Consider the following 13,545-nt stretch of genomic DNA (forward strand, 5'->3'; position numbering starts at 1 on the left):
AAAATTTCATGAACTATAACTAGTGTTACCTACACTTGTGCATAATCAAAATGACAAAAACAGTTCATCTTCTGAGACCAAAAAGGCCTAGATTTTTCTTTAATGAATCAATTCAATTAAATATAGTCGGATTTCATTTATTTATTGACAAATATTTTACCTAAAAACAAAATAGAATAATTCATCATGAAATCCCACCAAAATCCAGACTTTGGTTAATTTTTTAGTTTAAAATTTTTTTCTATTTTTAAAGAGGCTTTAGATTACATGTTACATAAAAAATACAGGGATTCCAATATGCCCCACCCCTACCCCTCCAACATTTACCCACATTAACAACATCTTTCATTACTGTGGCACATTTGTTACAATTGATGAACTCATAATTGCTACTAACTGTGGACCATAGTTTACATTATAGTTTACATTCTGCCCCGCACAGTCTTATAGGTTATGACAAATTGTATAATGGCCTGTATCGGTCATTGCAATGTCATGCAGGACAATTCCAATGTCTCGAAAATGCCCCCATGTTACACCTATTTTCCTTCTCACTCCCCTCAGAACCTCTGGTGGCCACTGTCTTTATATCAATTATAAAAGTTCTTCCATTGCTAGAATAATAATAAGTCTATAATAGAATAATAAGTCTACTTTAGTCCATTGTTCATTCCCCAGTCTTGAGGATTTTAGGATGGTGATGCCCACTCTGTTTCTTTTTTTTTTAATGTATATACTTAATTTTTTTTCCATGTTTTACCTCTTTTTTTTTTAAGATTTAATTTAATTGATTTATTTCTCTCCCCTTCTCCCCCAACCCCAGTTGACTGTTCTCTATGTCTATTTGCTGCGTGTTCTTCTTTGTCTGCTTCTGTTGTTGTCAGCAGCACGGGAATCTGTGTTTCTTTTTGTTGCAGCATCTTGTGTCAGCTCTCCGTGTGCGCGGCGCCATTCCTGGGCAGGCTGCACTTTCTTTCGCGCTGGGCGGCTCTCCTTACGGGGCTCACTCCCTACACGTGGGACTCCCCTACGAGGGGGACACCCATGCGTGGCACGGCACTCCTTGCGCGCATCAGCACTGCCCATGGGCCAGCTCCACACGGGTCAAGGAGGCCCAGGGTTTGAACTGCGGACCTCCCATGTGGTAGACAGACACCCTATCCATTGGGCCAAGTCCGCTTCCCATTCTTTTTTTTTTTTAATTAAAGTTAATAGATCACAAGAAATGTTACATTAAAAAAACATAAAAAAACAAAAAACATAAGAGGTTCCCATATAACCCACTCCCCACCCCCCACCACATCATTTTTGTAAATTGTATTTTTTGAAGATATATACATCACAAAAAAATGTTACATTAAAAAAAGTAAAAGGTTCCTGTATACCCCCACCCCCCACCCCACTCCTCCCACATCAACAACTATAAAACTATTGTAACAAGTAATAGAAGAAATTTCAGCCCACTCTGTTTCTAATTGAGAAGGGTCTTAGATCCCATGGGGCAGATGGATGGAACTATTTTTAATATAAGCCAGAAATAAGTAAATAAATCAATAAATCAAGAAATAAAAATTATATGTTGTTTCTAAGAGTCTATCTTTTAGAAATACACACTGAAATATTTATGGGTAAAATAGATGTGGTTCATAATAATCTGAAAGTAGGGCAAGTGGGTGGGGATATAAGTGAAACAAGACTAACTATGAGTTGATAATCAATGAATCTAGGTGATGGATACATTGGGCTTCATTACAGTATTTTCTCTACTTTTTATGTTTGAAATGTTCTATAATAAAAAGCTCTTCATAAAGAAACAACACTCAAGAAAATTAACAAAATAATTATATTCTCTTTAGGAATACCTAATACTATATAATAGTAATAACAAAAACAAACATACAACCCTTCTATATTTGTACAAAAATGTCATGGAAAAATACAAACAAGATAAAATTAAAAGTAAAACAATCATTGTATACATATAGGCCACATGAGAAACCTCGCTTTTGATAAACAAGCAGCAATCAAAGTAATAAATAGACTATCTAGGATGTTTCAACAGGAAGCGATAAAAACATTTACAACATTCCTTTTCACGTGGCTCCCTGGAACTCATTCTTTCTCTGGCTTCCTGGTGTGACAGGTGCCCACTGGCTGGGCAGCTCTGCCAGTGTTTCCATCTATGGGTACAGGAGTTATTTGGTCTGTTCACATGAGCAAGTTTGTCTCTGGGTGTACACCTATTGCAGAATGTATGTATCAAGTAAGTTGGTGTGTATGAGCAAGTTTGTATGTGTACACGTTTGCCCACGTATAGGTGTCTGTGTGTGCAAGAGTGTGTCTGTATACATGGGCGGTCTTTATCTTTGTGTTTGGTTGTACTTGCATATTGCTAGGATGTGTGTTTGAGTGTGCCTCTGTGTGTGTATGTACATGCTTGGGTGTTTTAGTGTATATGTATATGTGTATATGTGAATGTGTGTGTACGTGTTCCAGGATGTACATATCTGTGCTAGTGAGTGTGTCTAATCTATGTTTAGAGGATCTGTGTTAGAGTGTGTATGTGTATGTGAGCAATTTTGTGTTTGCCTACTTTTTTCTCCATGCAAATACATCTGTGGATAACTATGAGGAGGATTGCATCTGTGTATACATACCTGTGTGTGTTAGGGTTCAAGTGCATGTGAGCATGCTGGCATATGTGACTTTGAATCTGAGTGTTAATGTGTATAATGGTGTTTATACATGTCATGGTATCTGCATGTGTGAGAGTTTGTGTGTACAAGTGAGAGAATTTGAATAATTAGGTTTATTAGGTCAATGCATAATATGTGTCTTTGTGTGACTGTATGTGAATGGATTTGCATGTGTGTATCTATCTGTCTTGTGTGAGAGTTCATGTGTGTATGTGTTTGTGCATATGTTAGGAGAGTTATAATTGTGGTTTTATGGATCATTGCATTTGTCTATGTGTTACTATATGTCTGAGTGTGTGTGTATATGAACAATTCTCAGCCTTGTCATACCCAATGACCTCTTTTATGTAACAGATATTTTCTAACATCCCTTTTCTATCCAGAAATGAGTTCTTGGATAATATCTATCTGCACATGGAATTTCAAAAGAAAATCCACATAGTGCCTGAACTATGTATAAATAAATAAAAATTAAGTGATTTATAAGATTTGTGTATGATTATGTAAATGCTTGGGTGTGGCAATCCCCAAGAGAGTCAATGACGTAAATTAGAGGCTTGTAACATCTTATAATGAGCAGACGTGATTTAGGATGGGGGAGATCAGAAGTTGCTCCTTGAACAAAGTACAGGAAAATGACAGGCAGTGTCCTAGGGATTAGATTTTCTGAAATGGTGAACAACTCCAAGGAAAGTTCACTATAAAATAAAGCACAGTCTCTCCTTGATTTACACACTAGCTACATTCCTGAACAATTCAGAGTATATTAAGACCATGGGGGAAAATTGTGTTTATCTGTGAAGTAAGAGTTAGATTCTAGATTCAGTTAATTACAAATCCAAAGTCCTAGGAGTTGCGAGGCATATGTCAACTGTATGGGATTACCTTGCATATCACTGGATGGCCAGCATCCTCCCCCCAGGCCTCTGAATGTTAGAAAGACACCCACACATCCAAGCATTGTAACAACCAAAAAATGCTCCTATAAATGTCCAAAATATCCCCTAGGGGGCAGTAATGCCTTTGTTGAAGAGGAAGCACTGGTGTTTAACCAGGACACACTTTGTACCTCTGTGGGCGCACGCTGATATCCCCATGCGTGCACGTGTTGATGTTCCTATGTGTGAGCTGCTTGCTGTTTATGAATCTCCATAGCAATAGGATATATGTTTGTGTGAGGCCAAGAGTGTGTAGATATCTGTGTATGAGGGTGTCTGGGTATAAGCAGGGTATGTGTGTTTTATGTACATGCATACATACCCTTAGCCTCTGGTGGGCCTAGACTGTGGCTGTCAGAGTGTACTCAGAGGAGCCCTCTCCTTATTTATTGATATAATTTCCCTAATTTTCATGGCAACAACAGGTTTTTCATTTGCTGTTATTGTTTTTTGTTTTTGTTTCATCTTCTCTTAGTTTTAGTTTTTTTCACCAACACTCTGGCCTACACATTATCCGCCTTCTCTGTCTTAGGGTGTCTCTCTGTCTCCCTCTTTCTATCTCCATCTTTTTTTCTGCCTCACTCTAATGCCATCTCTCTTTTCATCTCCTTCTGTCTCTCCTCACCCCTGTCTCTGTTTTCCATATCTTTTACTCTCTCTTTCCTTCCCTGCATTATCTCTCTCTCCCCTTTCCTCCCTCCCTCCCTCTTTGTCTCTCTCTAATTTTTGTAACTCTTTCTGTCTCTTTTCTATGTTGCTCTCTCTGTGTGGTGTGTCTGTCTCTTTTTTTCTCATTCTCCCTTTCTCTCTTCTTCCCCTTTCTGTCTCTATTTTTGTCTTTTCCACTCTGTGTGTGAAGTTGTCTCCCCTTCCTCTGGCACTCTCTCTTTCTCCCTCCTATAAATCTGTCTTTCTCACATACATACCTGTCTTTCTCTGTCATTCTGTGTGTCCCTCTGTCTGTTACATTCATTCTCTCTCTGCCTACATCACTTTTCCTCTGTCTCCTCAAGACTAACACATGTGTTTTTATGTGTGTGCACATTTACTCATTGGCTGGTCAAGAGTTCTTTGGGGGCTATCAGGCCTTGGGGAACTGAAAAGAGGCCCACCAACCCCACTTCTCCCCTGCCCCTGCCCTAACACACTCTTACGGCCTGCTAGTACAGGCTCTGAGACTTTGGGGTGCCATCACAAAACCCAGTCCCAGGTGGTTGTGGCAGGCCAGGTTGGATTGAACTGGGAAGCAGTGCAGAGGGGAGTTAGAAAGATACCTACTCAAAGTCAGCTTCTCCCAACCTCCATCCGATCCCCAGACCCAATGGTCATTCTTAGCCTCTCCAGTTTCTGCCCAACTTGCCTTGCTGCCATCCCTCTGTTATCACATCCTCACCTCCTGTCTCCAGCCCTCACACACCAGGAGCTCTTCTATTTCTTCCTTGAGCCAGACGCACACCTCACACCTGTCTTTCAAACAAATCACACCTGGATGCCTCCAGGTTGCCCTCTCTGACCCACCAGTCCATTTAGTCCCTCAATCAAATAATTTGACATAGTTTTACTGAGAACCTACCATGTGCCATGTACTGCTCTTCTAGATGAGAGTGAGCTTTCATTTTAATAGGGTAAGGCAGGCAATAAACCAAATTCTAAAAGTAAATTATATAGTGTGTTAGAAGGGATAAATCCTATGAAGAAAAATAAAGCAGGGGAAGGGGCATAGAAGTGTTATTTTCTCTCACCCGTATTACTGCAGGAGTCTCCTAAATAGTCTCCCTACTTCCACCTGTGTCCCACGCGGTCTGTTCTCACAAGCAGCAAACTAGATCCTGTTAAATCGTAAATCATATCATGTCTCCTCTGCTCAAGACCCTTACATGACTCCTGTCTCACCCAGAATTAAAGTCGAAGTTCTCACCGTGGCCCACATGATCTGGCCTCATCATCTTTCTGACCTCACTTCAACACTCCCCATCTCTCATTCTTTTCGACCCACGATTGTCTCACTCTTCCTCAAATGTGCCAGGTGTAGTCCCTCCTCAGGGCCTTTACTCTGACTGTTCCCTCTGCATGGACTTATCTTCCCCCTGATATCCACATGGCTCACTCCCTCATCTCTTTCAGGTCTTTGCTCAAATGACACCTCCTCCATGAAGCTTTCCCTGTCCACCCCACCTAAAATTGCAATACCTCCCTCACCCGTAGCACTTTCTATTCCTCTTCCCTGTTTTATTTTTATTCTTAGGAACTTATCATCATCTGACATACTATACTTTACCTATATATGTTCTTTATTATCTAGAATATTAGCTCTCCAAGAGCAGAGACCTTGTCCATCTGGCTGATAGCTGTATCCCCAGTGCCTAGAACAGTGCCTGGCACAGAGTGGATGCTCAGGAAATATGTTTAATAAATGAATGAATACACAAAAGCAGGCCTACATCTTTATATTCACACATACCTCCCATCTCAAAGTAAAAGCCAAAGTCCCTCACCATGGCCCAAAAGGCACTATATGTTCTAGCCCCTGAATAGACCTTACCTCCTACCACTGACTTTCTGACCTCACATCCTACCACTGTCTCCCTCAATCACTCCATTCCAGCCTCGCTGGCCTTCCAGCTATTCCTAGAGCATGCTAAGCACATTCCTGATCATGAGTAAAGAAATCCAATTAGTGAGTGGCTACCAGCTTTTTTTCCTTTAATTTTACTTTTTAAAATTTATTGAAGTATATCACTCATACATAACCATACATAGAGAATAAGTGTATAGTAATAGTTGTGAACTTACAAAACAAATATACATAACATCATACAGGACTTTCATACCTCACCCTATTGCCAATACCTTGCATTGTTGTTAAATCTTTTAAACTAATGATTAAAGAGAATTGCCAAAATATTACTACTAACCAAAGAATTTTCCTCCAACCCACCCTATTATTATCTTTATATCATTTATATATGAACATACATAAATAATAAGTGTATAGGAAAAGTTGTGAACTTAAAAAGCAAACATGCGTAACATCATACAGGAGTCCCATATATCAACCCTCCACCAACACCTTGCATTGTCGTGAGACATTTGTTACAAATTATTAAAGAATATTGTCAAAATCTTACTACTAATTATACTTCTTATCTTACTTTTGTGTATTTACCCCCCCCAGCATACCCTATTGTTATTTTTAAAATATATTTTTATGACAGAAGTTGTAAACTTGCAAAACAATCATGCACAGGTGCAGAATTCCCAAACAACACCCCTCCATCAACACACCACACTGTGGTGGAACATTTGTTACAGATTATAAGATAATATCATCGGATCATTACCACATCCATAGAGTACATTTGGCACACATTTTCCACACTGCCCCATTAGCAACACAGTACAGCTTTGGCATAGATGCAAGCATATTACATTTATTACTGCTAACCAGAGTCCATAGGTCACTCCAGTTGTATTTTTCCCATTCTTCTCCACATTCCTGACACCCTGCAGTAGTGATGTACATTTGCTCTAGCTAACAAAGGACACTCTTGCATCTGTGCCCATCAACCACAATTCTCATCCACCTCTAGGTTTACTGTGCTATTCAGTTCCTAGATTATTCTCTAGCATTCTGTCAACTGGCATTTACATACCTAGACTATCATTTTCAGCCACATCCCCATTTAGAAACTAGCTGTTACACATTGTATGTTACCATCCACTCTATACATTTCCACACTTTTACAGTAAACCTAATTAAAACTTCTACATCCATTAAACATCAGTAATCCATCTCAGTCCTCCTATCTCCTTTAAGAATCCACCACCTACCACCAGATCTTGAAGATATTTTCCTACATTTTCTTCTAGAAGCTTTATGTTCTTGCTTTTATATTTAGGTTTTTGATCCATTTTGATTAATTTTTGGATAAGGTGTAAGATAGGTGTCCTCTTTCCTTCTTTTGGCTATGAAGATCCAGTTCTTTCAGCACCATTTGTTGAAGGGACTGTTCTACCGAGCTGCATGGGCTTGACAGGCTAGTCAAAAATCACTTGACCTCGGGAAGCGGACTTGGCCCAGTGGTTAGGATGTCCATCTACCACATGGGAGGTCCGTGGTTCAAACCCTGGGCCTCCTTGACCCGTGTGGAGCTGGCCCATGTGCAATGCTGATATGTGCAAGGAGTGCCCTGCCACGCAGGGGTGTCCCCTGCATAGGGGAGCCCCACGTGCAAGGAGCGCGCCCCGTAAGGAGAGCCAACCAGCATGAAAGAAAGTGCAGCCTACCTAAGAATGGTGCCGCCCACACAGAGAGATGACACAATAAGATGATGTATGCAGGGAGAGATGACACAACAAGATGACGCAGCAAAAAGAAACACAGATTCCCGTGCTGCTGACAGCAACAGAAGCAGACAAAGAAGACACAGCAAATAGACACAGAGAACAGACAACCGGGGTGGGGGGGTGGGGAGAGAAATAAATAAATAAATAAATAAATAAATAAAGACATCTTTTTTTAAAAAATCACTTGACCATACATATTTGGGTCTGTTTCTGAACCATTCATTTGGTTCCATTGGTCTATATGTCTGTTTTTATGCCAGTACCATGTTGTTTTTACCACTGTAGCTAGGTACTATGATTTAAAGTCTGGAGATTAGAGTCCTCCAACTTCGCTTTTCCTTTTTAAGATATCTCTGGCTATTCGGGACCCTTTACCCTTCCAAATAAATTTGATAATTGTGTTTTCAATTTATTTTTAAAATGCTGGTGGAATTTTTATCAGGGTTGCATTGAATCTGTATATCAATTTGAGTAGAATTGACATCTTAATGATATTTAGTCTTTCAAACCATGAGCTTGGAATGTTCTTCCAGTTATTTAGGCCTTTTTAAATTTCTTTTAACATTGAGTTGTTTTCTGAGTGCAAGTGCTTTACATTGTTGGTTAAGTTTATTCCTGAATATTTGGATTTTGACAGTCATATTTTATTTTTACCACTTTTTTGACACTTTTACTTTTATTGATATAATCTTCGTTTCTAGACTCTCTTCCAGGCCTCTCTCTCCTGTCTTTGCTTTTCAGGCTCTAGCACACCCTTTAGTATTTGCTGAAATTCTGGTCTCTTGCTTAGAATTCTCTCAGTTTCTGTTTATCTGTGAATATTCTAAACTCGCCCTCATTTCCAAAAGACAGGATATAAGATTCTTGGCTGAGAGTTTTTCTCTTGTAGTATATTAAATATATCATACCACTGTCTTTTTGCCTCCATGGTTTCTGGTGAAAAATCAGCACTTAATCTTATTGGGTATACCTTATATGTTATGATTTGCTTTCCTCTTGCTGGTCTCAGAATTCTCTTTGTTTTTGGCATTTGACATTCTGATTAGTATGTGTCTCAGAGTTGGTCTATTCAGATTCTTTCAGATGGGAGTATGTTGTGCTTCTTGGACACAGATATCTATGTCCTTCAATAGGGTTGGGAAATTTTCTACCATTATTTCTTCAAATATTCCATCTACCCCTTTTCCCTTCTCTTCTCCTTCTGGGACACCCATGACATATATGTTTGCACATCTCTTGCTGTCATTTAGTTCCCTGAGACCTTGTGCAATTTTTTCCATTTTTTCTTCAACTGTTCTTTTGTATGTTCACTTTCAGATGCCATTTCTTCAAGCTCACCAATCCTTTCTTCTGCCTCCTCAAATCTGCTATTATGATTCCAATGTATTTTTAATTTCATTTATTGTGCCTTTCATTCCCATAAGATCTGCTATTTTCCTATGTATGCTTTCAAATTCTTCTTTGTGCTCATCTAATGTCTTCTTAATATCCTTAATCTCTTTAGCCATCTCATTGAATTTATTAAGGAGATTTGAACATCTATGATTAGTTGTCTCAATTCCTTTATGTTATCTGGAGGCTTATCTTGTTCCTTTAACTGGGCCATATCTTCCTGTTTCTCGGTGTGGATTGTAATTTTTTGTTGGTTTCTTGGCATCTGGCTTACTAGAGTATTTACTCTAGGTGCAGTTTTTCTCTTTAGTTTAGTGATTCCTGCCCTTTCTCCCTTGCTGGTAGTGCAGTAGGAGCCAAGGATACAGTTGGTGCTATAAGCTGTGGATGCTTAAGCTGCCCTCATTGCCCCAGGGACTGATGAAGCTTCTTCCAACTTTCTCCTTTGCCAGGGTAGGCACAGAGTCACAGCTGTGTGGGATTAATCCAAGTCATGCAGGCCTAGACTGTAGATGCCCAGAAAGACTGATGAAGCTTCATGCCCCTTTCTTCCCTGCCTGGGGCAGGTGTGGGCAGCAATCTATGCAGTGCGGGTCCAAGATGATCGCAGTTGCCCTGGTAGACATCTGATTACCTAGTCTGTGCCAGCCAAAGGTACCTGCAATTACCTGGATAGACTGGTGCTGGGCCTGCCAGCTTCCTCCCGAGTTGGTGCTGAAGCCTAGGCTAGGGCTGCAGGCTAATCTGGGTAAAGGAAACCAGTCTTTACCATCACTGTGATTGATTTTTGGTCAGCCTGGCTTCCCCTCATGCTGGGGGCGGACTCAAAATGGCAGCTACTGACCTCTTTCTGACTTGGACAAGTTCAAACTTTAGCTGTTCTTAGGATTATACTTTAGCCCGCCAAATTTACTAATCATTAGCTGAGGTTGGTGCCCAACCATCTCTTCCTCTCCAATTTTTGGGAAGTGTAGCTTCCAATTCCAGCCATGGAATATCTCCATATGTGGCTTGTGCCTCCAGTGGCTTCCATGGCATGGAGTGCTCTATTTATGAATCTTCTCTGCAGATAAGCAGTCTCCTCCTTCCATTCCTTCAAAAATGTTGCAGTATGCTCTTCTGGTCTCCTGGAGTCCCCAAACAGATGCTTCAGATAGCCCTGGATGTTAACTAACTGCCCTGTAGCAGAAGCTGACTCTAGGAGCTCCTTACTACACCACCATCTTGCTGTTTGTTCCAGCTACCAGCATTTTTTAATGAAATAGATTAGAAAATAATGGACTAAATTACACATAGAGTCAGTACTGTTTTGTGAAACTTTTGTTTCAGGTGTGTGTGGGGGGGACTGGGTCCTTATGTAAAATTTATTTCTTACTATGAGTGGCAGTTAAGTGTTTGAAGAACACAATATTAGGGCTTTGCAAAGGGGAGAAGAGCTGCACCAACATCCCCACCTCACAGACCTACCAGTAGAGAAAACAGGTAACCAAGGACATCCAGAGAGTTGAAGCACTCTAACCCAGCAAAGAGGGGTTGGGAGCAGGAATGGGCTAAGGGCAGGACCTAACACCAGCCAGGGAGTATGTGGGGAGGTCACAAAGACACACTAACACTGCCCTTTCTGTTTCTCCCTCACCTTTCCTTTCCATCTGTTTTTCACTATCTCTTTCTCTTGTGTTTCCTTCTCTTTCTCTTTCCCTCCCTCTCCCCTTCCCTCTTCTTCCCTGTCTCTCTTTACCTTGTCTCTCTGGTTTGGTCTCTATCTTTCCTCACTCTTTCTCATCCTGTCCACTTCTGTCTCAATTTCTATGTATGATCTTTGTCATCATTTTTCTACCTTTTTATTCTCTTTCATTCTCACACTCTATTTCTCTGTGGTTTTCTTTCTGTGTCTCTCTCCTGCCTTCATCTCGGTCTCTCTCTGTCTGTGTCTCCCCCATTAACCCCATTTGCAGGTGCAGCCCAGCAAGACAGCTGATGGAGTCCCCCAGGGGCCATGGACTACCAGACTGGTTGACCTGGTAGGGTTAGGAGCAGCCCCTTCCCCTCAGTATGGCCAACACGACTGGAGAGCCTGAGGAGGTGAGCGGCGCAATGTCCCCACCGTCAGCATCGGCTTATGTGAAGCTGGTGCTGCTGGGACTGATCATGTGCGTGAGCCTGGCAGGCAATGCTGTCCTGTCCCTGCTGGTGCTCAAGGAGCGTGCCCTGCACAAGGCTCCTTACTACTTTCTGCTGGACCTGTGCCTGGCCGATGGCATACGCTCTGCCGTCTGCTTCCCCTTTGTGCTGGCTTCTGTGCGCCACGGCTCCTCATGGACCTTCAGCACGCTAAGCTGCAAGATCGTGGCCTTTATGGCCGTGCTCTTTTGCTTCCACGCAGCCTTCATGCTGTTCTGCATCAGCGTCACCCGCTACATGGCCATCGCCCACCACCGCTTCTACGCCAAGCGCATGACACTCTGGACATGCGCAGCTGTCATCTGCATGGCCTGGACCCTGTCTGTGGCCATGGCCTTCCCACCCGTCTTCGACGTGGGCACCTACAAATTTATCCGTGAGGAGGACCAATGCATCTTTGAGCACCGCTACTTCAAGGCCAATGACACGCTGGGCTTCATGCTTATGTTGGCTGTGCTCATGGCAGCCACACATGCTGTCTATGGCAAGCTGCTTCTCTTCGAGTACCGTCACCGCAAGATGAAGCCAGTGCAGATGGTGCCAGCCATCAGCCAAAACTGGACATTCCATGGCCCTGGGGCCACCGGCCAGGCTGCTGCCAACTGGATCGCTGGCTTTGGCCGTGGGCCCATGCCACCAACTCTGCTGGGTATCCGGCAGAATGGGCATGCAGCCAGCCGGCGGCTGCTGGGCATGGACGAGGTCAAGGGTGAAAAGCAGTTGGGCCGTATGTTCTACGCAATCACACTGCTCTTCCTGCTCCTCTGGTCCCCCTACATTGTGGCCTGCTACTGGCGAGTGTTTGTGAAAGCCTGCGCTGTGCCCCACCGCTACCTGGCCACTGCTGTTTGGATGAGCTTCGCCCAGGCTGCTGTCAACCCAATTGTCTGCTTCCTGCTCAACAAGGACCTCAAGAAGTGCCTGAGGACTCACACCCCATGCTGGGGTACAGGAGGTGCCCCGGCTCCCAGAGAACCCTACTGTGTCATGTGAAGCAGGCTGGTAGGCAGACAGGCAGGGAGAAAGTCATGACTACCATTATGGAGCCAACAGCAAGGGAGGAGTGGGGCCCCATAAAGGAGCCTTCTTTTCTGAACTCCAGCCCTGGCCCCTGAAACCACCCTAATCCATGCACCTTTGCCAACACCTCCCCAGAGTTGGGGCCTGGGTGGAGGGGCTATGAAACAGGTGTTTCTAGTTTTGTGGGACCTGTCTCTGCTGCCTCCATCTCCACTTCTACAGTGTTTCTCTCTCTCCCTCTTTCTCTCTATCTCTAAGAAGTGGCAATTCAGAAAAAGAAAACAAAACTGAAAATGCGGGTTTTTCTACTAACAGCTGAGGAGACAGGCTTTCTTGCTTTAATGTCTCTCCTTCTGACATTGTCCAGCAGGGGGAAATTTATCCTGTAAAATAGACTTCCAGAGCTCTCATTGCTCCCTCTACTCCCATGTACCCCCTCCAAGTCCTTTAGCAAGGCCTGGATGCTTTAAGGAGAAATTGATCCAGGGCTGCTGGCAAGAGGGACCAAAGGAGGTACTAGGTCTCCAGAGAGCAGAGATGTTTAATTGCTATATTGTGTGCACTGTTGTTTTAGGTCAACCCTGGTCCCAAGCCCAGTCTCTTCTCCCTCCCCTCCATGTTCAGACCTCCCAAGTGTAGCGTGAACATCTGTTTTAGAAGCCAGGAAGGGAGGGAGAAGGGTCCTCAGAGATGGGCCCAGGCTAGATGAAGAGTAGGATGTAAGCTGAACTCCTAGAGATGAAGAGACCCAAGCTTGGCCGCATACTCTCATGCTGTCTCCTGGATCCCTGACCCTCAACTCTTCTTTTTGAAGATGGAAATCCACTCCAGCCCCACTAGGGCTGATGCGGGTGCCATATGGGCAGGAGCAGTCCCCCCAGAGAAGTGTAGGGAGAGAGCTGAATTCTCCAGCATAATGGGATCCCAAAGCTTGGGATCACAGCTGAATTAAACTCCACAATTGTCTCCTG

The 13,545-nt window shown here is 42.8% G+C and overlaps 1 protein-coding gene across 2 annotated transcripts in view; it reads left to right on the top strand.

The window, feature by feature from the left end:
• TSPYL2 (TSPY like 2) overlaps positions 1 to 13,545 on the top strand; it is a 36,593-nt gene that overhangs the window by 13,012 nt on the left and 10,036 nt on the right. For both annotated transcript variants that reach the window (XM_071213182.1, XM_012521939.4), the window contains one exon: positions 11,329 to 11,455. In XM_071213182.1, the coding sequence (XP_071069283.1) occupies positions 11,426 to 11,455 (30 nt within the window). In that variant the 5' untranslated portion in view covers positions 11,329 to 11,425. The remainder of the gene's footprint in view (positions 1 to 11,328; positions 11,456 to 13,545) is intronic.

Source organism: Dasypus novemcinctus, chromosome X (assembly GCF_030445035.2).
Source record: "Dasypus novemcinctus isolate mDasNov1 chromosome X, mDasNov1.1.hap2, whole genome shotgun sequence".
In the NCBI taxonomy this organism is placed as follows: domain Eukaryota; kingdom Metazoa; phylum Chordata; class Mammalia; order Cingulata; family Dasypodidae; genus Dasypus; species Dasypus novemcinctus.